This window comes from Schistocerca piceifrons, chromosome 2, assembly GCF_021461385.2.
Source record: "Schistocerca piceifrons isolate TAMUIC-IGC-003096 chromosome 2, iqSchPice1.1, whole genome shotgun sequence".
Classification (NCBI taxonomy): Eukaryota; Metazoa; Arthropoda; class Insecta; order Orthoptera; family Acrididae; genus Schistocerca; species Schistocerca piceifrons.
In genome coordinates this window covers 899,186,445-899,211,448 of record NC_060139.1, presented here as the reverse complement: position 1 = coordinate 899,211,448, position 25,004 = coordinate 899,186,445, and the positions used below count along the sequence as shown (strand labels likewise).

The window sequence follows — 25,004 nt, the reverse complement described above, 5'->3', positions numbered from 1 at the left end:
ACAACTGCATGATGAATTCAACAAGCAGTGAAGCATACCATAAATTACATTCATTCATGTAAATTAACTGAATTATAATTAAATATTTTTACTCTTTTGCCATATATTTCAAATATTTAAAAAAATAATTTTTTTTGCACTTAAAAACCTGAGCCCTACCAATGTGATTCACGTCACTTATAAATTCTTTGTGACGTTAAAGTCAGAGTTCTTCTAGAAAGAAAACAAACATTTGGATACCTAGAACACAATTGTACTCGTGTCTGTGTTAATATGTTAGAACATGAAAAGCATCCTGTGTCACAGTAAATGGGTTGCTGTATATGCTACTACCATCACTTTTTAGGAAGTGACAGGCCAAAGAGTCTATATTACATGTCTTTCGTTATTTCTGAGATAATATTTATATGAGTCTATGAAGTGCGTTTACATATGTAAAATACCACATTTGGACAATTAGTATGTATGAGTAGAATTATAAAAAGCCTGAAATTGTAAAATATGTTAAAAATAGAATCAAAAATAGAAATCAACTTGTGTTAGGAAGGAGCAAGAAAATAGAAAAAGATAAGTTTATAACCTTGCAGTATTGAGGTCGCTTTTGTGGTAAAATAAGTCATTTGTTTAAAAATAAAAACAAGGTTGTAAATTGGGTTCAGAATGGATAACATTGTAAGATCATGTGTGATACAAAACATAGATAAGGGCCAATCAGGAATACGTAAAATAACATGCAATTAATGTGATAAAATTTATGTTGGAGAAAGAGAGAAACTAGCGAACATATTAATATTAGTGAAGCCAGTCCATCATCATTCAGTGCTCATTTAAGAGAATACAAGCATTCTGATTATGACACTGATAAAGACAGCACCATTGTTTGTAAAGCACAAAAAGGTAGATTATTTAACATTCTAGAAGAAATTGAGATATACACTTATGACAAAACATCCTGACAATATACGCAATGAATAGACTGAGGCACAAAAAATGAGATGTACATTCAAAACTGTAACAGTGTTTTAATTGATTAATTCAGTTTGGAGTCTCTCCATCTACTGTGTGAAAAATTGTCTAATTAGTCTTGATACATTGGCTGACCATTGAAATGCAGCCCAAACTGACTATCTAGTTACACAATAGACAGGGATTTGCATTAATGCCAACTTGGCCAATGTTATATGTATAATGGCGTTGATATCAATTCTATTTTTGTATTCATTTTGCAGTTTTATACTTGGTGTTTATTCTACCCTTACGTACTAATTATCCAAACATAGTATTTTACGTGTATGAATGCATGCCGTAGATTCATATAAATATGATCCCAGAAATAAAAATGGCCTGCCCTGCACAGTGGTTTGTGTGTGCGCGCGTGTGTGTGTGTGTGTGTGTGTGTGTGTGTGTGTGTGTGTGCGCGCGCGCGCGCGCACCCATTAAAAAAAATGCCTTTTGGCTGAAAGTTTGAAATGACCCTCCATTTTATCTACATATAATTTGTCTGAAGCATTTTCTTCATTTTGCCATAAATGGCTCTCATATTAGAGGAATAGAAATGGGTAAAAATCATAATTTATGACGTACTACTCAGTGGCCCTTGAATATCCAGTGCCATGTGGGACCATGCCCCCATGCTGCAGGGGTTTGTAATTGAAAACCCCCATTCATGACGTTGCATTCCTCCGGCATATCGAACAGGGGCCTACCTGACGCACCACTGTGGCTGTGTAGCAAACTATGTTGTGTCATAATAGGCAGTATGCTGTGAACAGAGGTCATGCATTGTGCAGACATAGAACAGATGGAAGCTCAACATTACAATACTTGAGCAGTATTCACTGCGTGCACACCTACCTATCATTTGGAGAACAGACATTACTAGTGGATGATGAATGTTGCAACCACAAAAGGAAAAATTGAAATGATCCTGATTCACAGAGGATGCAGGAGAAATGTTGAGGCTGCTGTTGCCTTATATGTTGAGTGTTTCCCAAAGGAAGCTCAGTCTCATTCATTCTTTCACAAGGTTTGAACACCTTTATGTCTGATGGCAGCATACAGACCGGCAAAAGGAAATGAAGTAAACGTGTTACAGGAGAAGCTCATGGAATAGCTGTACTTCCGGCAGTGCACAACAATCCACCGATACGCACCCGGCAATTACACTGTGATTTCAATCTGTTCATAGGTCATGTTGTCACAATACTGCATTGTCATAAGTATCATCCATATGCCACATTTCACAGTATCAAGAACTTCATGGTGCCGATTTCCATTACTGGGTAGTGCTTTGTGAATGAGCATGTCAACAAAGGTAAGCGACCGCCACGTCTTTTGCCAAGGTACTATTTTCTGATGAGGCTACATTCACAAACCATTGTAGCATTAACTGGCATAGCATACTTTACTGGAGTCTAGACAATCCCCAATGGTTGCGGCAAGTTGACATCAATGTACTTGCTTGGAAAACATATGGTGTGGCATTGAGGGAAACAAACTCATTGGTTCATATTTTATCGACGGCACATTGAATGGATACAAATATCGAACATTTCTGTAACAGTAACTACCAGTACTACAGCAGGTTGTTGCCTAGGATGTTCAACAACGTATGTGGTTTCTGAATTATGGTTGCCCAGCGCATTACGTAATTGTAGTATGTGACATATTAGATCATGTTTACACTGGTCGGTGGATCGGCAGGTGCATCAGCAAGTGCCAACAGGCCATGAGGACATGGTCGACCACACCAGAAATACCTGTGTTGACATTCCTGCAAATATGCTTATATTCTGTGTATGGTCATTTGAAAAGTAGATCATTAAGTCTATTGAAGTTGATGGTAATACATTTGAACACTTGCTCTAATTGGAAAAGTAGAGTGGTATTGGCCTCGAGCCACAGCCGCAGTGGTGCATAGAGTGGTTCCCTATTTGATATGTCAGAGGAATACAACATTGCAGATGGGGTTTCCAATTGGAAGTTATGAAATACTGACCTGTCCTATCCTTGCAGCATGGAGGTGAGGTTCCATGTATCATTGGATATTCAAGGGGGCATGTCATAAATTACGATTGTGTACCCAGTTCTGTTCCTCTGGTTACATTACCATCTGTGGTGAAACGAAGAAAATGCTCCAGACAAACTGTGTGTAGATTTTGTCATAGAATGGTAATCTGCAACAGGAAACAGGGGTTACCATTGAAGATTTCAAAATTGCCCCTCTGCCACCCTTGCACTAAATGTGTGGTATCATTGGATGTCCCCCTCCGAGACAAAAAAATTGGAATTATAACTTTTTTTTACTCCGATGTGTAGTTTTTGAGATATTTCAATGTCTTCAATTAAATTGAACAATCCGTGTAGGTGTGAGCTGTCGGTATATAGTATGGCAGAGACCATGCTGTGTGTACACTTCCTGCTGGAAGCCTCTAGTGGCCAACCCGCACCGATACAGTTGGCGGCTGATTTGAATGCACATACATGGCAATCCACACTCGGCACTCACACTCTCATGCACTGGTAGTGGGATACAGCATCTATCTCCCTCTTATGAAGTGGGTGCCCAGCAGAGGAGATGCTGGCAGCGGAATGAGAGAGACATCAATCAGATATGGAACAGCAGCAACTGGTACCGATGGAGGAATTGGAACGATGTGGCGGGTGGGCACTGGAGCTTAGGGCTGGAATGTGCTGGGACTCTAGCAGGGCCGTGTGGTGCTCAACGACAGCACCAGTGAGGTGGGATGGTAGGAGGAGGAGGGGGGGGGGGGGAGTACCACTGCCATCTCTTGTGTCATCATCAGCAGGCAGGTCCCAGTTTGGAGGAGATGGGCGGGACCCACTTGCGATGATGCATAGGCGATGATGGCGTAGGCGATGATGGCGTAGGCGATGATGGCGTAGGCGCCGTTGGAAGCAGCGCACCGTGAACAGCAGGTTGGAAAAGTGGACCCAAGCTCAGAGACAGACCAGTGCCTGATGCCAGAAAGCTGGAACCCCAGGGTGCTGCATGTGAAAGGGGGGGGGGGGGCAGCCACTGGGATGGGGGTGCATCCACAGAGGGACGACAGGCTTGAGGTGGAGGGCGGCAGGATGGGCTGTGACGACAGAGGCTGCTCTCGTGAACCGGTAGCTCCTGGTGGCGAGCAGGGATGCAGCTGATCAAAGTGGCATGCCATCAGCCATATGGATGTCACAAAGATTGTGTCCCCAGCAGTGGACAACACTGGCATGTATCCACATGGCCAGGTGACCAAATCCTCACACCCACACCAGCGATTGTGGTGCAGAATGGCTGGCAAACCTGACTGTGACGGTGCAACACGGGTCACAGAAGGTGGAGGAACATGTGTGGCTATCAGCAATGAAGTAACTCAGCTCGGCTCCACTCACCCACAGGCATGAAGCGATAGGAGCTCAGAAAACGGAGAAGGGCAGAAACCACAGCAGAATTTTTAATTTGAGACTTGAATATATGCACTAGGCATTCCGCCTCTCCATTTGATTGAGAGTGTAATGGCAGAGCCGTAACATGATGAATACCGTAATGGGAACAAAACAGTCGAAAGGTGTGATAAGGAACTGGGGCCATTATCGGAAACTAAGGTAGAAGGCAATCTGTCAATAAAAAAAACCTCAAAAACATAAGAATGTGATCTCAGTCAATGTCCACACACACGTAAGAATGTAAGGAAACCAAGAAAATGCATCCACAACCAAGAGCCAATAGGAATTCAAGAAGGGACCCACAAAGTCAACATGAATGTGTTCCAGTGGCTGGTGTGGAGTGGGCCATGCCACGCGAGCTGCCTCCTGTCGGGCACACTGCTTACAAGACACAACAAAATGGACAACTTCACCATCAATCCCTGGCCGAAAATCATATCTCCTAGCGTACGAAATTCCCCAATGGCGCTGGTGGAGAAGGTGTAGAACATCACGCTATAATGCAGTGGGAATGACTACTCTGGGGGAGAGGTCGTCCTTGCAGATCAGCAAAACATCATCAAAAAAAGAGGCAACATCGTAGTAAAAATAGTTGTGCAGGGGATCCGAAGTCTGACCCGGTGGTTAATCTGGCCAGCTCTGCTGAACAATCCAAACCCCGTGGCAGAGAGCCATGCAAGCGCCAATGGTAGCTCCTATGCACAAGCTCATAATTGGGAAAGCCTTGACTGCGGCCTATGTTTCAGTATTAAAATGGAAGCAAAGAAATTCTTCCCAATCAAAGTCAAGATTAGGACGCACAGGAAGGTGGGACAAAGAGTATGCATTGGCACATTTAGACCCAAGTCAAAAATTGAGTTTGGAATTGTAGCAAGAGAAGAACAGCACCAGTGTTGTAGGTGATGTGCTGCCGTGTCAGGCAAAGTAGTATGAGGGTTAAACAAGGAAGCTGAGGGTTTATGGTCAGTAATAAGGTGAAACTCAGAGCCATACAAAAACATGAAATTTCTTGACAGCAAAGACTGTGGCAATAGCTTATTTCTCCACCTGAGAGTAATGCTGCTGGGCCTGAGTGAGAGATTCAGGGGTGAAAGCAACAGGCTGTTAAGAGCCATCAACGTATTGGTGCACTAGGACCATGCCAAGTCCGTACTGTGAGGTGTCAGTTGCCAAAACTATGTGCTGGTCCAGAGAGAACGTAGCTAAACAAGGCGTCGGGAGTAGGTCAGATTTCAACATTTGAAAAGTAAACTCACTATCCAGGCTCCAGCAAAAGGTACATTCTGGCATGCGACGGCTGGACCAGTGTAGCTGCCCCCTGCAGGAATTTGTGATAGTAAGCTGTCTTCTTTAGGAAGATGTGATGCTCCTTCGTGGACAAGTAGTGAGCCACAGAGACAGACACAACAGTGGAGACATGGACTGGCAGAGGGTGAACTGCATCCCATGAGACGGTGAACCCCAAATAAACGATAAAAAGCTTAAAAAACTAAGTTTATGTGATGTTACACTGTAAGCCTGCAAACAGTAAGACAGAAAACAGAGTGCACAAATTTTTCAAGTGATTGAATGTGGAACTGCCCGTGACAACAATAGCATACAGATAATTAATGCAACCTGTGACAGGCATAATCAGTTGCCTGAAAAATCATTGGAAAACAGCAAGGCCCTTGCCACACCAAAAGGAAGGTGTAAATATTGATAGAGACCAAAAGGAGTATTCAAAACCAGAACTTGCAGAGACTTTGTCCACGGGAACCTGCAGATATGCTTCAGACAAATCAATTTTAGAAAACCACTGACCACTCAATAATTTCGCTGACAGTTCCTCTCCTGGTATGGGAGAGGATATGTATCCACAACTCTGAAAACTCATCACACAGTATTTCCAATTGGGAATACGGTACCTGATCAGACAAAAGGTGAACTGCATCGGTGATAGAAATTCCAAAGGCCTGACATGCGTACATCCCGAACAAGTTCTCAACACTGGCACCAGCAACCACCAAAAGTGTAATGGAATGGACCACTGATTTGTAAGGGGCAGATGCCATAAATTGTCCCAACAGTGCAATGTTCTGTTTGCTATGACTAGCCAGCTTCTGCGTTAATAGTGTCAACAGAGGGAGCGAAACTCGCATAGGTCTGAGATTTCAATAAAGTCATTGCAGCACCTTTGTTGACCTGAAGCCGGATCACTTGGCGAACAACACTTAACTTGATAAACAACTTGGGAGAAGTCACAAGCATTGGAGTCACGCCGTTTACATTTATATGCATATCTTGAGCAACCTTCGACGAACGACACGGAGGCGATGTGACTTTTCTTCTGGTGAGCATAACAGCTGGCCCTGCGCTTAGGGCAGGGGCGGGCAAGAATCCTGCACGTGTGCGGTGCAGTTGCTCGTGTGCAGTTACCAGGTGTTCTGCGTGCACACGGGCAAGCTGACCACCCGCTTCTCTCCCCTCCCCACCATGCCGTCTTCCACTCCGTCTTCTGTAATGCGTTTTGTTTCCTAGCTTGCTTTATTGAATGAAGGCATAAGGTTAGTAGGAGTGCTTGAAAGAAATCGTGCTTTGAAAGAGTGCCTATTATCTACGATATGTTTTATTTAATTATCACAGGTGGAGTTTACAATACATTTAGTGTCTGGAAGAAAATTTCTACATACAGACAAACGCAAACAGTTACGTGAATTTTCATCACTGATGTTTGCTTTTAACTGAGACTTATTTTCATAACAGAAAAAATCTCTCACAAACGTATGTCCAACCAAACATTAACATTATCTTCGCGGCTTCACGGTGGAGATGAAGAAACTCTTGCTGTGGAAAGTCTTGATAAGAGTCTATTACACATCTTGCCAAAAGGAACTTGTCTCTCAGAGGAGAATTACGCTGTAGATCTATTAATTCCATTTGTAAATTGGGATGAATATCATCTACAGAAACAGCAAATGGTCTCGATAACCATTCAAAACTTGGGATAAATATGAAAAATCCTCAAATCGCCTGAGAAATTCCTCTTTTATTGCATGAAGTACGGAAACATATTCTTTGCAATTCTGTTCTCGCACAGTAGACAGAGTAGGGAAATGCAGTGCGTTCCCTGACGAGAGCTGTCGTTCCCACAGCTCAAGCTTGCTAGTGAAAGCTTGCACCTTTTCAGCAATTTCACAAATTAGCTGATTTTCTCCTTGCAAACTTGTGTTCAGTGCACTCACATGTCCGGTAATGTCCACTAAAAATGCAAGGTCGGCAACCCACTCTGGATCTTCTAACTTGGGATCATACCTTCCTTTGTCCTTTAAAACATTATTTATTGGTATTCTCAGCTCAAAAACTCTTTTGAGTACATTACCGAGGCTAAGCGAGGGGCCTTCACTGTGTTATTGTATGTCACTGTACTCATCCTCAATTTCATCTAAATATGTGTGACATTATGTGTAATCCCGTGGGATCTCAAATAATTAACTGCCCGAATAACCACTTGCATGATGTCCCCCAGTTTTGCTGCTTTTGCACAGAGTACTTCTTGGTGCAAAATGCAGAGGATGCTGCACAGTGTTTCTTCTGTACGCTGAGGCTTTTCTCGTAGTACTCCAACAAATCCCATTTGTTCCCCTTTCATTGCAGGTGCTCCGTGTGTTGTCACTGACACCAAACGTTCCCAGTTTAAGCCAGCTGAATCGATAGCTTCTTCAACGGCTTTTAGGATGTCCGCGCCGGTGGTCGTGCTTTTTAAAGATATATCATATCTAAAAAATCCCCTGCTATGTGCAGAGCAGTGTCCACGCCGCGGACATAAATCACTAATTCCGCAGTGTCTAAAATATATATGGACTCATCAAGTGCGATGGAAAATGCAATAAACTCCTGCACTGCACTCCTTAATTGGTGGCGAACGTCACCTACCATGGCACTTACATGGCGACTTAAAAGTCCGCCGAGAAAGAGTGATAGCTGGAAACTGATTTGTATTCAGTGGGAAAAGTAAATCAGCAGCGTCATTGATGCACTCCTTTATAAACCCATCTTCAGCAAATGGTTTTCCAGCTCTTGCTATATTAAGCGCAATCTTATAACTTGCATGTACCGCTGGGCTATCATTGTTGTCGTCCTGACAAATTGAAAACAGTGCTCCATAAAATGTTAAATGAGTTAGATGAGAGACATGACGAAATACAACGTCCACTACGTAGTGGTTGCTTCGTGTCGACGTCCGCAGCTTAGCCTGGTACTACCCACAACCTGCCGGCTGTCGCCACCTCCCCGCTTGATGACTGCACACGAGCAGCACATGTGCAGCACTGTGCGCTCATGAGCCACGTGCAACATTTGCCCGCCCCTGGCTTAGGGCATGCCAAAAATTCGTGCTGCACAAAACAGAAAGGCAAAACTGAAACAGATAACACTGATGCTGGTGCTGTGGTGGCTGTGGCTGCTGGGCCCAGCCTGGGTCTGCTCTGTGCTGGGCCTGCATGTTTACTGCTGCCACTGTCACTTCCTCATGCAAGCTGTCTGTCATCATAGTGGCCCAGAGAGAACGTAGCGAAACAAGGGGTTGGGAGTAGGTCGGATTTCAACATTTGAAAAGTAAACTCTCTGTCCAGGCTCCAGCAAAAGGTACATTCTGGCATAACAAGGCATGCGACGCCCACAGTGCCCCGTGCTTCAATTTGGTCATTCAATGCCTGAGGAATTTCTAAAGATTGTGACTTGACTGACTTGACTTACTTGACTTAATTCCTTTGGCCCCTATGGGGGCATAGGGCGTCCGGGAGAACTCGCCATCCGTCTGTCTTTGGCCATTTGCCTCAATTCTGCCCAGATCTTGCCAACTCTTTTTGCTTCCCCTTCCACTGTCCTCTTCCATGTGCCCCTCGGTCTTCCTCTCTTCCTTTTTCCCTGGGGATTCCATTCCAATGCTTTTTTCTCGATGGCTCCATCTGGTTTTCTCAAGGTGTGCCCCAACCAGCCACACTTTCTCTCTCGTATCTGGTCTTCTATAGGTATCTGGTTTGTTATTCACCAGAGTTCATTACCTATTTTTTCTGGCCACCAGATATATTCATGATGCGTCGAAGACGTCTATTTATGAAGCTTTGTGCTGTTTGCAGAACTTCTGCCAGAGGGGGGTTTTCACAGAGTAAAGCTTTCTGAAGCACTTCCTTGTCCACTTCCTTGTCTGGAGCTAAACAGACAATTGTGTCATGCTCCATAGTGTCTGCATAAGACTCGTTATGGACATCAGTAATGAATTTACACTTACGGCTAAGACCGTGTAGGTTGTCTGCCCAGGCCCTGTATGACTATTTTGATTTCTTGTGGCATGAGTAGAATTCAACTTGCACTACTATGGCATCTGTTTGTTTGCAATACTAGTTGGACAATAAACTGCACATGTGCTCAAAAGTAAGAGCTGCTGCTTCTTGTGAAGTAACAAGCTGACACAGTAATTGATACTCCTTAGGTGGAATCCACGAGATTAAGAAGTTTTTACACAAATTTGAGTCTGTCACACCAGAAGTCAACAAATTCTGTCTGAGTCCATTTTTGTAAGCTTCCACAAATCCTTGGCTGAATCATCTTATGGAGAAAAAGTGGGGGGATTGACCAGTGGGAGGGTACCCTGTCTGTTTATGGAAGCCGAGAAAGTGATCACAGCCAAAGTAAACTGTTCAGTCAGAGCCAGTAGCATGGCATCCATAATGAATAAACTTGATGGAACAGCACTTAAAGATTGCAGATGTGGGAATCATTCGAAACTTGTGACTGATTGTGTAGTAACCAAGTAGTACACAAAACTGATCCAAGTTGCACAAACATGGTTCATAACCGCCAAACATTAAGCTTATCGGGACTCCACAAGACACAGAACATCGGTATGTATGTGATACACCTTGAAATACAAGAAGAGGTTCAGTCACTGCTGCTCTACACATACATGGGCTTGGCCCCTGGTAGACGGCACAACAGAGACCGTGCCATGTGCATGCTTCCTACTGGTGCCCTCAAGTGAGCGGCCTGCATTGATACAGTTAGCAGGCGATTGAGTACACACATGCAGTGACCCACACTTAGTGCACTCACTCTCCTCATGCACCAGTAGTGGGATTCAGTACTATTGTTTTCATAATATTGTCACAGTACACGTAATATAGACTCTTCGGCTTATCTGTCAGTTTCATATTTACATGACATTTATGTCAAATATTGCCAAGAAATATCACTGCCTAAGAATTGTCAGCGCTTACATACAGAACTACTGTAAACATTTACAAACTCGATGGATTTCATATCCTAACACAGATTTGGTTGAAGTGGGTTATAAATATCTGCATTGTTGTTTTCTTTCAAAATGAACATAAAGTTTAACATCACAAAGAATTTATAACTAACATACATGTTACTGATATAAAGATACGTGATATAAGTAGATTTATGTTTCTGCTGTTATGTATAAAATTGTCATTTCGTGCACATGAATGCACATGTAGTTGTTTGTTGCTCTCTATATCAGATGCCACTGATGATGGGTTGTACGACCAAATACCAGCTGGCTATTAAACATTTTAATTAAAATGCAGATCATGGTATTTAGAAGTTGTCCTTTAACAAACTTTTAATTTTGTCATTTGGTTTTAAGGACTCAATCTTCAGGAGCTGAAACAGTGGAAATTTAAACCAAAGTTCGAAAGTTGGCATGTAAATTTCCTGACATTGTTATAATTGGTAGGGGGAGGGGATGTTAATTTGACAGCTGTGGATGGAATGTGAAATGATTACAGTGGATAGTGAAAAGGAAGGACTACTGTGATATTCTTCCAAATGCTGTAGCCAAAAATTAGCAGGAGAACCAACTTATGATGGTAACATCTTAGATCTTTTGATTGCAAATAGGACAGAACTTTGGGAGCACGTTGATACAGAGCAGGTAATAAATGGTATGGCTGTTGTAGCATCATAGACTATTTTGTGTCAACAGGAATGGCAAAAAATGTAGGAATATATCAACAAAAATAATCAATTTTTGACAGTGTAATGTAATGTAATTGGATAGATGAATAGTCTACTCACCAAGCAGCGGCAGGGGAACACACACATAAAAAAGGTTTTAGATATGCAAGCTTTCGGAGCCAGTGGCTCCTTCTTCTGGCAGAAGGGTCGAAAGGGAAAGAAGAGGAGTGAAGGATAAGGACGAGAGGTTTAGGAAAAAGAGTAGAGTTTGGAACAGTCACCCAGAACCCCAGGTTAGGGGAGTCTACCAGATGGGATGAAAAGGAAAGACTGATTGTTGGGGACTTCCAGTCCTCAACAATCTGTCTTTCCTTCTCATCCTGTGCAGAAAGTCTCCCCTGACCTGTGGTTCTGGCTGACTTTTCCAAACTCCACCTTTTTCCCTAAACCTCTCCAGTCCTTTCCATTCAGCTCTCTTCCTTCCCCTTCAACCTTTCTGCCAGAAGGAGTAGTAACTGGCTCCAAAAGCATGCATACCTGAAACCTTTTTTTATGTGCGTGCTCTCCTGCCACCATTTGGTGAGTAGGTTTTTTTATCCATCAAAAAAATGTAGGAAGCTATTTCTGCTTAGTAAATGTGACAAATGTATATCAAATTACCTTGTAATTCAGAATCAGATATTTATCTATGAGCATGGAAATAATGAGTATAAAATGACAGAATTTGAGGTATTGTGCAGTACACTCCAGACATGTATGTGCCAGGCAAAGCTACGATGAATTGGAAAGACCTGGCATAGTTCACCAATTGTATTTGAAAGCTACTGTGGAAATGGAGAGCTTCACCCACCACATGTATAAACATCGACTGATGACCATAGATGTTAAGTCCCATAGTGCTCAGAGCTATTTTGATTTGTATAAACATCTTAAGTCTTGCTGACAAACAAAAGCAAAATGGGCTCAAGAAGAGCTGTGCATGAGGTTTTCATCAAATATAAAAAAAAGAAATCTAGCTACTGGAGTGGCAAAAAATCCTTAGATGCTTTGGCTTAAATAAATGTAAGGTCCTACAAAGATGCAAAATACTTTTTCACCTTCTACTAGCAGTTTATCATACATTGCTGGAGTAACAGTAGATACCTAGTGACTGGAAAAAGTGTAGATCATTCCAATTTTCTGGAAGGGTTGTAGGACAGATGCACGTAATTAAAGGCCTATATCATTTTATGCTCAAAACATTTTGCAGAAAGAAACTCTTCTCTATAAAAATCAACATGGATTGTGTAAGCAGAGACCTTCCAAAACTCAGCTGACTTTTCCAAACTCCACCTTTTTCCCTAAACCTCTCAAGTCCTTTCCATTCAGCTCTCTTCCTTCCCCAATGGTGCTTAGATTGATGCCATGTTCCTTGACGTCAGAAGACATTTGACACCATCCCACTCTGCCATTTAGTGGGAAAAAATAAAAAATAAAAAAAATCAGCTTACTGAATACTGGACCTGATTTGCGACTTGATTGGAGAAATTCTTACTGGTAGAGAACTCGATGCCCTTGTGTGAACGGAGCAAAATCAACAGATGTAAATGTAATTTCTGGAGCATTCCAAGGAAGTGTGATAGGACAGTTGCTGTTTACAGTGTATATAAATGATCTGGTAGAGAGCATCGAAAGCTCTGCAAGATTGTTCACAGAAGATGCGGTTGTGTGTAAGAAAGTAGCAATGCCAGAAGGCAGTATCGATTTTCAGAATGTTCTGCAGAGGATTGATGAATGGTGCAGGCTCTGGAATTTGAACGTGAATAAATGTAACATATTGCACATACATAAGAGTAGAAATCCTCTGCTGCACAACACTATTTATGATGCATTGCTGGAAACAATCTGTAACTATTCAGAGCGACCTTAAGTGGAATGATTAGATAAAGCAAACATAAGGAATATCAGATGCCAGACAGATTCATAGGAAGAATCATAATGAAATGCAACTCATCTATGAAGGAAGTGGCTTACAAGACACTTGTTTAACAGATTCTTGAGTATTGTTCATCTATCTGAGATCCTTACAAAGTAGGAATGATAGAAGAGATAGATAACATCCTACAAAGAGCAGCACATTTTGTCATGGGATCATTTAGTCGGTTCAGGAGCATTACAGAGGTACTCTACAAACTCCAGTGGCAGACATTACAATATTGGTGTTATGCGTCATGGATTGATTTACTAATGAAGTTTCGAGAGAACGCTTTCCAGAAGAGTCAGAAAACATTTTACTACTTCCCCCATACATATAGTGAATTGACCGCAACAAGAAAATTTGAGAAATTAGAGGTAATATAGAGGCTTACCAACAACCATTCTTCCTGTGTGCCATTTGCAAGTGGAATAGGGAAAGAGGGATCAGTTACTGGTACCAGAAGTAGCCTCCACCACACACCATTGAGTGATTTGCAAAGTATGATGTAGATGAAAATGTAGATATAGATGTAATGTAGATTGTCAGTAAATGGATTAGAGCCACTCGATGAATGTACAAGCACCAAAACTGACCTTGATGGTGAGAAGACAAAAGTGCAAAATTGCATTTGCCAAAATGTTTTCACTTGGGAAGATTGTGTTGCATTTCCTCCTTTCAGTCGTTGCCTGAACACCAAAATTGCAGATATTGTTAACACTTTGCAGACCAAGCCCAAGCATAGCTCGGCTCACAATGCTGTGTCCAAAAGATGGCACCTGAGTATAGCTCGGGCCTTAATTTTCTTGACATGCAAGCCCCCTATTGTTTGAAAACTGGCTTCAATTCATATGAGAACAAAGTATGGATCTTTTGCTACCTGTCCCTTGACAGATGCTGCCTTCTGTTGTTTATTTCGGGAATTATTTCGAAAGTAACTTTAGGAAATGTAACAGCATCTTTGGCTGGAGGGGGGGGGGGGGGGGGGAGAGAGAGAGAGAGAGAGGGGGGGGGGGGGAAGGAGGGGGGGTGACTGACACTTTCTCAAGAACAAAATTCCCGTTAAATGGATAGATCACATTCAACAATACATTACATCCTTGGCCTACAAGGCAACACAAATAAATGAGAAATTGTTAAACGGGACACTTGGGCACAGTCATGTGATGCGGGACCAGGGAATTCTGTATCTTAGTTTTTGAGACCATTTCATATTTGCTTTAATTTGTTGGCTGTCTAGGTGGGTGATGGAATGCTTGTTTGCTGGCACAAGTTGTCACATATAGTGTATTTGCTTCTGTGTAATTAATGTTCCTCTTCATGATGAGATCTGTGGAATGTTAGGAATTAATGTGTCATATACGAAAAAATTCCCCAGTATCCAAGTCAGTAATTCCTGTAGCACACACAAGTTGTGCTAAATTGCTAATTATTCATCTGTGTAGTATATTTAGGAACTCATACAAATTTATATTAATGACAGAAGGGAAGCTGCTGTTATGGTGGTGAAAATTTCTGGAAAGTAAAATCCACTTTTTTATTAATACATGAAGCACATAATAAAAAATCAAATACCATGTACTTTGATTAAAGTTGATAATGGTAGCGAATGAAATTGAAAGCAAGGTAGCAGCCTCTCATGCCAGTTTCTCTCTTGATTAAAAAATGAAGAATTCTATTTTTTTTCATTTGTAAATGCATTTGATTTAATAATACTTTGTTGTGTTACAGGTACTTTATCTTCACGTCATTCTGGGCGTATAAAATATACTATGTGTATGGCTTCATGCTTCTTGTGTTCATCATACTGATGATAGTCACAGTTTGTGTTACAATTGTTTGTACATACTTCCTCCTTAATGCAGAAGATTATCGGTGGTAAGTAAATTATGAATTATTTTATAAGGTGGTGGTCTTGTTTTGCATGTACATTATTTCATATGCAGCAGAAAGTGAAACAGAAAGTTGTAATTGGACTAATGTGTAATTATTCAATATCTTGTGTATAAAACAGAAATCATCTGATTAGGCATTTCTGTTGTCCGTACTATGTTTGGGAAGGTGATTTCAATTTTCCACATGTCAAAATTGACATATCAGTAGCTGGTGATTTTTGTATTAAAATAAATTTAAAACTGTGTATTGGCTGTATAATTTCTAATCAGTTTCTAAGTTGACTATTCTGTTAAACTAAATGATAACGTTCCATAATGGTTTCTCAAAAACACCAGAGTTGATTGTGATATATTTAATGGGACAATAATTTTAAAATTTACTGTTCATAGAAAACTAATAGAATATGGTTTCAAAGCAGATAAAATTGTAAGAGAGTTTTTGATATATGTGTACATGATGCCTCTTTTGTTGAGCACTAATGCAGTTATGTGGGAACAAAACCACACACGTGCACTAAACATGCCTATGACCCCAGAACGATCGCAAATCTTTTGCGAGTACATGCATGGTTACCACGGGGCCACAGCCTTTGCAGCATTACTTTCTTTATGTGCTGCAAACTTACACTTCCACTATCTCTTTCCCCCCTCTGCCTCTCCATTGGTTGGTTTTCATGATGCTGACTGCTAGGGCCTGGTTTATGATTGGGCCTCGAGTTTCCACATCTGGGTGTTTTCCACAAATTTTCATTAAATAAACACATGGTCCCCATTGTTGGGTTTGACCTGCTACCAATTTTCAAAATTCTCCAGAAGTGCAGATCGTGCAGGAAATGTTCCCCAATGTGATGGATGCTCCACCTTTTTGTGTTTCCATTCTCACACCCTTCCATTTAATAAGATAATACACCACAAACGCAGCACGGTAACCATCCCGTTGTAGGGGAGTTGTCTAGTACCTGCACGATAGTAGGCCTCTAACCACACAGGGATTGCACTGTTGGTGTCTGAGCTGAAAACTCCCCGTGTATGACAAGGAGTATGCGCCCATCGTGACTGGGACACGGGGACTCTGAGCAGCAGATTACTGGCCAGGCAGATGTTGGTGAGGCTGGATGGTGCCCAAGGAGAGAGCCTCCATTTGTAATGTGTGGCACGATGGTGGGTGAGCTGCAAATGAAGTGGATGAAGTTATCTCCCACTGGTGGCTATACTTCCCCAGCAGTCTCCATGAAAGAACAGTCCTTTCTTTCAATGTAGAGAGGTATGACTCTAAAATGTTTCCTTCCCTGGCTATGCCGTGGAAGGAATGTAGGGCTAAATGGCAAGCAGGGCAATACTACTCACAATACTTGGTTTGCACAAGGACTGATGGTGATTTCTTCTTGGCTACTAAGCCCGGGTGACATGACGGTGACTGTCAGTTCCATTAAAAGTCTCTCAACAATGCTGTCTGGGCCGCTTTCACCTTTGCTGTCTGCCTTGGCTCTCCACCGTATGGAGATATTGATGAGACTATCTAGAATAACACTATAGTCATTCTTTCAGTAGCGGATTTAGCGATCCCGTATTCCTTGGGCCTGTCCCGACGGAATACGGTACCTCAGTGGTCATCAGAAATTGCAGAGGCCATAAGAGACTGTAGGCAGGCTCCCCAAAGCCATAAGTGGCACCCATCAGTGGACCCCACCTCATTGCCTTTAAGCGGCTTTGTGCACAGGTCTGCCACCTAACGGTATATTTCAACCGTGGACCATGTACTTCTCCTTCGCAGGTTTGGGCTAAGTTCAGACACTTCACAGATACCAAACACCTGCAAGTGTACCTAGTATTACCTTGATTGGCACTGTCTACACTAACCCAGATGCCATCACCAAACATTTTGCTCTGCACTATGCTCAAATCTCAGTGTCTGAGAATTACCAACCTGACTTCTGTGTTTTGAAACAGTAAGTGGAGCAAAAGCAATTATGTTTTACTACACCCTACCTGGACCCATATAATGCTTTGTTCAGTGAGTGGGAATTTCAGTGTACTAGCCCGCTGCCCTGATACAGCCCCAGGGCCTGACCGCATCCACAACCAAATGATCAAGCATCTACTGGTGGATTGTCAGCATCATATTCTTGCCATCTTTAATCACATCTGAAGCAAGGGTGAGTTCCTATCACAATGGTGAGAAAGCATCAGTGTCCCAGTACAGAAGCTGGATAAGCACCCTCTAGAGCTGGGCAGTTATCGCCCGATAAGTTTCCTGCAAGTTGCTTGAAAGCAAGGTGTGCTGGCAGCTGTGTTGGCTCCTCGAGTCTCATGGTCTTCTGGCTCTGTCCCTGGGTGGTTTTCGCCAAGGCTGTTCCACTACCGCACTACTGTTAATCTGGTTTTTCCTGGAGTCTGCCATCCAAACAATTTTTGCCTGATGTCAACACCTTATAGCTATCTTCTTCAACCTGCAAAAGGCTTATGAAACCACATCCTTGCTACCTTTCGTGATTGGGGTCTCCGGGTCCACTCTCGATTTTCATCCAGAACTTCCTGTTGCACTACATTCCAGGTTTGAGTTAGGGCTTCCCACATTACCCCCCTCATATCCAAGAGAATGCAGTCCTGCAAGGCTCTGTGCTAGTGTCCCTCTCTTTCTAGTGGCCATCAATGGTCTAGCAGCCGCTGTGAAGTCTTCAGTATCACCCTCCTTGTATGTTGACAACTTCTGCCTCTACTATTACCCCTGTAGTGCGGGTGTCGCTGAATGTCGACTGCAGGGTGCCATATGAAAGTCGCAGGCATTAGCTGTCACCCATGGCATTCGATTTTTGGTTGCCAAGATTCGCATCATGCACGTCTGTTGATGCCATACCGTTCACCCACAACCAGAACTTTACATGTACTACCAACCACTCAGTATTGTAGAGACTCATCGCTTCTTAAGACTGGCCTTTGATTCTTGGTTGATGTGGATTCCCCATCTTCTCCAAAATTTTGGCTGCACCTTAATACTCTTCGCTGCCTGAGTAACAGCAGCTGTGATGTGGATTGTACTACCCTTCTGTAGCTTTACAAAGCCATGATACAATCCGCCTTGATTGTGGGAGTCTGGCACCTCATTTGGCATCATTCTCAGCATTGTGGATACTGGATCTGATACACCACTGCAGGGTTCAATTTGTGACAGAAGCCTTTTGAACTAGCCCTGTGAACAGCTTACTTGTGGAGGCTGGGGTCCCTCCATTGTGGATCAGGTGCCTGTTATGCTACCCATGTTAAAAGCTCTCCTAAGCATCCAATCTATTGTCTCCTTTTTCCAAACACGGTAACCCATCTGTTGCAACGGCAACCCAGATCAGGGATTACGATCGCAATCTGCATCTGGTCTATGCTCTGAGAATTTCAGTTGTTTCCTCTTCCACCTTTCCTCTGGATCCACTCCTGTACACCTCAGGGATGCATCCCTTGGCCACTGCTTCAGCTTGACCTGTCACAAGGTCCGAAAGTCTCTGTTCATACTGAGGCCTCCGCCACCAATTTCTCTCTATCCTTGGTGCAAGCTGGGATTCAGAAGTAGTCTACACTTATGGATCGATGATTGCTGGTCATGGGCAGGCTTTGATTATACTCGCACAGGACATACTGGACTGCGCTCCTTGGCGGATGCCTATAGTGTTTTCACTGCAGCGTTGATGACCATCTCGTGTGTTCTTGAGTATATTCGTTCCTGCACTAGTGAGTCCTTTCTCATCTACAGTGACTCCTTCAGCAGTTTGAAAGCTCTTGACCAGTGTTACTTTTGCCATCTGTCAGTCATTGCTATTCAGGGTTCTCCTTATGCCCTAGAACGTGTGGATGCTCAGTGGTCTTCGTCTGGATGCCAGGCCTTATGAGGATCCTGGAAAATGAGCTCGTTGATAGCCTGGCCAAACTGGCTCTTGAGATTGGTATTCCAAAAACAGACCTCTGATTAGTATTACGCCATCAAGTTTCTCAAGTGCCTCAAATATGGAATGGCTTACTCTGACTTCACCAAATAAATTACGGGTGGCAAAGGAGACCAAGAATCTGTGGAGGTCCTCCATGCAGTCCTCTCTCAAGACCTCTGTCGTCCTGTGTTGGCTTCACATTGGCCATACTTGGCTAACTCATTGTCATCTCCTGCCTAGTGAGGACCCATCCCACTGTCATTGTGGCTCTCGTTTGATGATGGTCCACATTTTGCTGGACTGTCTGAACCTAACTGTACTGCGTGGACTCTTAATCTCCCTGACTCACTACCCCTGGTGTTAGGAGACGATGCCTTTGTGGCTGACGTAGTTGTTCACTTTATCTGTGAAGCGCGTTAGACCACTCTTTAAGGGACAGCCATTTAACCTTCTTGGCCCATTTAGGCGTTGGCAGAACACTGTTGCATCCTGTGTCCAGACCAGACTGTGGCTGTCTAGGCTTGGTAGTCCATCCCGGTCTTCACCCTGCTTGCTCTTTTACACTTCTTCCATCTTCTCGCGTGGTGTTTTGGAGTTGTTCATCTTTTGTCCCTCTGTGCTTCTCTTGCTCTGTCCGTGTTGCTAGTCTTTTCAAGGCAATCTGAGTGGAGTATCTCTGGTAAGTGGCAGATGCTGGGGATGTATGTACCCTCATTGCTTTCTGCTTTTGAGAGCTTCTGGTTGCCCCCTACATGGGGCTCCTTCCCTGCCTTTCTTCCTCTGTCTTCCTTTTTCTTTTTGTACCTTAACTCAGCTTTGCTGACATTTGGTAGATGTTGGGGTTTTCACCCCTGGATTTTGCGTGGTAGGCTGTCTCTGATCTACAGTCGTATAGACCTCCCTGGTCGCAGAAAAAAGGATTGATGACGTAGTAGTTCTGTCCCTTTAATCATCCAACCAAACGTACCTTGATCATAATGCCTGCATGCAGCCTTAATATCCCTGCAGTCGTACATAACAATAAGATTTTGTTGTTCTGCTTGATAAATTAATTAAGAGTATCTCTAGACAAAGTAAGTTTGTCCAATACAGTTTCTACAGATGTACTGAGGAAAGTTCTGGCTGAATAGTTTCTGTAGAGATTAAGGCTGGCCGTAGTGCTTTCCTGTCTGGAAAACAGTTATTCATATCTATGTTTGAGCTTCTGATTTTGCATGTGGAGGGAAAAAAAGGAAAAAAAGTCTGTTTTTGTATGTGAAACTATGAAGTTCATGAGCATTGTGTTAAATTTCTTGTGTAACAAATTTGTTTCACTGCATAATTTTTCAGATGTGCAAAAGTTGTAGTCTAAGATAACTTCTTATGTATATATGATTGTGAATTGTTCTGAAATATAAAATTTTAGGTTCTGCTCAATGAGTAACAATCTGCTGTCTGTCACAAATTTCCTTGTCAAAGTATTACTTAAAATTCAATATACACAACCTGTTGAGTTTATTTAGATAGTTGTTTGTCCTAACCTGAATGAGCTAGTCGATATCTACGAACTCCAATGTGCTCTTTTTACCATATGTAGACACCAGAGTCAGAAAATTCAACAAAACAGTGATAAATACATTTGCATTTCATAAAGAGGCTAATCACTTAGCTGTTGGTCAGATAATCCAAGATATTCACATCAAAGGCAGGACGTAGTATGCTTGACAGAGGAAGCCATTGAAAATGTATTATTTCTTTGTGCATACAAATTTTGCATAAGAGTACATTATGTATTTATGCACAGCTGTTAGTGGTAGGACATACACCTTAATAGTTACCTACCATTTTGAGCCAAATATCATTAGTTCTTCATAGTCTATAGAAAAAAGTTTCAACCAGTTAGTTATAGAGTCAAACGTTATGGAAAAAATTCTCACCTGTACACATTCCGTTGCTGTGTACAGAAAAGATACTGTGCCTTTCCTGGCTCTTTACTTCAAATAATGACCATTTAAACAGAACAGACAGCTTGAAAATTGACTAGTTCTTCTTCAGAAGTTGCGATGTTTGTGATTAGCTTTGCTTTATTCACAGTATTTTTATTTACCAGGCAATATTAATTTTCAGGCAATGGACAAGCTTCCTGGCAGCAGCATCGACGTCAGGTTATGTCTACATGTACTCATTCTACTACTTCTTCTTCAAGACAAAGTAAGTAAGCGGTTATATTTATTCTTTAAACTAGGAGTTCTCACTGTATAGTGTTCTCCTCATCACTTAAATCATCCTTTTCATCAGCCAGACAGGGCTAATTAGATACTATCATCTTATCATGACTCTTTGATCTGTAGATTTTTTTTCCTCAGATGGCACCATACTTTCATAAAATTAGTCAACAATGAACCATCAGCCAGAATCTGTTCTAAACATTTATGTCAAATTATGCTTCTTGTTGTTTCAGTATCACGAGCCTTACTTTTTGTGTTTAAGAGTTGGGTTGCCATACGTCGAACAGCAGAGAAGCTGTCAAGTTATTGCTGTGACTTTTATTTACTACTTGATTTTTTTAAACTCATTTTATGACTGTTAAATATGGAAGCAGTTAATTTTATTTTTCATAAGAGACTCACTCTCTCTCTCTCTCTCTCTCTCTCTCTCTCTCTCTCTCTCTCTCTCTCTCTCCCCCCCCCACCTCCCCTCCCTCCCTCCCCCCTCCTTCCCCCCTCCCCCCCGTCACCCCTCCCTCCCTCCCCCCTCCCTCCCCCTCTGCCCTCCACCCTCCACCCTTCTCTCCCCCCTTCCCTCAGTCCTCTCCTGCAGCCACAGCTGCAAAATACTAACACGAATTCTTTACAGGCGAATAGAAAAACTAGTAGAAGCCAACCTCGGGGAAGATCAGTTTGGATTCCGTAGAAATTTTGGAACACGTGAGGCAGTACTGACCCTACGACTTACCTTACAAAATAGATTAAGGGAAGGCAAACCTACATTTCTAGCATTTGTAGACTTAGAGAAAGCTTTTGACAGTGTTGACTGGAATATTCTCTTTCAAATTCTGAAGGTGGCAGGGGTGAGGGAGTGAAAGGCTATTTACAATTTGTACGGAAACCAGATGGCAGTTATAAGAGTCGAGGGACATGAAAGGGAAGCAGTGGTTGGGAAAGGAGTGAGACAGGGTTTTAGCCTATCGCCGATGTTATTCAATGTGTATATTGAGCAAGCAGTAAAGGAAACAAAAGAAAAATTTGGAGTAGGAATTCAAATCCATGGAGAAGAAATGAAAACTTTGAGGTTCGCCAATGACATAGTAATTCTATCAGAGAGAGCAACGGACCTGGAAGAGCAGTTGAATGGAATGGACAGTGTCTTGAAAGGAGTGTGTAAGATGAACATCAACGAAAGCAAAACGAGGATAATGCAATGTAGTCTAATTGAATCAGGTGATGCTAAGGGAATTAGATTAGGAAATGAGACGCTTAAAGTAGTAAATGAGTTTTGCTATTTGGGGAGCAAAATAACTGATGATGGTCAAAGTAGAGAGGATATAAAAATGTAGTCTGGCAATGGCAAGGAAAGTGTTTCTGAAGAAGAGAAATTTGTTAACATCGAGTATAGATTTAAGTGACAGGAAGTCGTTTCTGAAAGTATTTGTATGGAGCATAGCCATGTATGGAAGTGAAACGTGGACGATAAATAATTTAGGCGAGAAGAGAAGTTTTGAAATGTGGTGCTACAGAAGAATGCTGAAGATATGATGGGTAGATCACATAACTAATGAGGAGGTATTGAATAGAATTGGGGAGAAGAGAAATTTGTCGCACAACTTGACTAGAAGAAGGGATTGCTTGATGGTACATATTCTGAGGCATCAAGGGATCACCAATTTAGTATTGTAGGGCAATGTGGCAGGTAAAAATCGTAGAGGGAGTCCAAGAGATGAATACACTAAACAGATTCAGAAGGATGTAAGTTGCAGTAGGTACTGGGAGATGAAGCTTGCAGAGGATAGAGTAGCATGGAGAGCTGCATCAAACCAGTCTCTGACCTGAAGACCACAACAACAACAAGATTTAATTCAGCCTTCATTTCTCCTGTACAGTGCAAGTAGTCTAGTGATTCTGAGTACTACACATAGTGTGTAAATTGCAGCACTCAGAGATAGGGAAAGTCCCACAGTGCACAGAATGGAACCATTGAAACGTGGTGCTCCAGAAGAATGCTGAATTACATGGTTAGTAAATGAAGAGGTTGTGGTTGTTGTTGTCTTCACTTCAAAGACTGGTTTGATGCAGTCTTCACAGTAGTCTCTCCTGTGCAAGCCTCTTCGTCTTTACATAGTTGCTGCAACCTACATACATTTGAACCTGCTTACTATAATCAATTTGTCTACCCTCTATTGTTACTCCCTCCACTTTTCATATGACTATTCCTGGTAGCCTTAGAATGTATTATCAACTGTTCTCTTCCTTTAATTAAGTTGTGCTATAAAATTATACTCTGTGCCAGCTGAAAAATACTTCTAGTGGAACACAAAGAAGACAGATATGCTCCTCTCTAAAAGTTTCTGACAGAAGTGGGGAAACTAGCTGCCTCAGTCTTTATTCTGCCTTCCTCAGCAAACATTTTTGGCTTGTGAACATATTCACACTCTTTTAACAAAGTACATTGTAAATCCTTTTACCTTCTCTCTTTATAGTGAAGCCTTCATACTCAGTATCTCCCTCCCATTACCACTCTCTCTCTTCCAGTTCCCATTTCCTCCTTTTTGCTCTCTCTCCTATCTGTCCCTCCCACTGTCACTGTCTTTGTCTTCATCCCTAATCTCGCTCTTCCTTACCACTGTCTCCTTCTCTTGCCAGTTGCACTCTCTCTGTGTCCCACTCTCATTGTCTTTGTCCCCCCCTTTTTCCCCTCCTCCCATTGCCACTCTCTCTCTTTCTTCCATGCTTGGTGCAGCATGCTGTCTTTCTCTTCAACCACCAATGTCTACTCTTCGCACATGTCCTTGGGGATGGTATGCTTAGGGTTTTGACCCTAGACTGGGAAACTTTGACATATGGGTATAGGAAATGGGGAAAATTGACAAATTTTTTTCGTGTTCACAAGTCTTGGGAGGTGGGTTGTTCAGATACCCTTCCTCACCCCCCAAGTCTCTGTATGACCACCTCTCATCTCTCATTCCTTTCTACTGTATCCTCTCTTTTGCTCCAATTGGTACTATCTTCATCCATCTCTCTTCCTGTTTCACTGCCACTGTCTCTCAGTGACCGTCACTATTTCTCATCTCTGCGGCTCTCAGTGCTATTGTCTTCATCCATCCCTCTTTTTCCTTTACTGCCCCTCCCCCCCTCTCCCCCCTCTCCCCCGTCTCTCCCTCCTCTCCCCCGTCTCTCCCCCCTCTCCCCCGTCTCTCCCCCCTCTCCCCCGTCTCCCCCCCTCTCCCCCCCCTCTCCCCCGTCTCTCCCCCCTCTCCCCCGTCTCTCCCCCCTCTCCCCCGTCTCTCCCCCCTCTCCCCCGTCTCTCCCCCCTCTCCCCCGTCTCTCCCCCCTCTCCCCCGTCTCTCCCCCCTCTCCCCCGTCTCTCCCCCCTCTCCCCCGTCTCTCCCCCCTCTCCCCCGTCTCTCCCCCCTCTCCCCCGTCTCTCCCCCCTCTCCCCCGTCTCTCCCCCCTCTCCCCCGTCTCTCCCCCCTCTCCCCCGTCTCTCCCCCCTCTCCCCCGTCTCTCCCCCCTCTCCCCCGTCTCTGCCCCCCCTCTCCCCCGTCTCTGCCCCCTCTCTCCCCCCGTCTCTCCCCCCGTCTCTCCCCCCGTCTCTCCCCCCCTCTCTCCCCCCGTCTCTCCCCCCGTCTCTCCCCCC

The 25,004-nt window shown here is 43.0% G+C and overlaps 1 protein-coding gene across 1 annotated transcript in view; it reads left to right on the top strand.

Annotated features, from left to right (window-relative positions):
* LOC124774988 (transmembrane 9 superfamily member 3) overlaps nucleotides 1-25,004 on the top strand; it is a 99,525-nt gene that overhangs the window by 61,307 nt on the left and 13,214 nt on the right. The window contains exons 9-10 of the mRNA XM_047249734.1: nucleotides 15,095-15,241; nucleotides 21,279-21,362. Of these exons, the coding sequence (XP_047105690.1) occupies nucleotides 15,095-15,241; nucleotides 21,279-21,362 (231 nt within the window). The remainder of the gene's footprint in view (nucleotides 1-15,094; nucleotides 15,242-21,278; nucleotides 21,363-25,004) is intronic.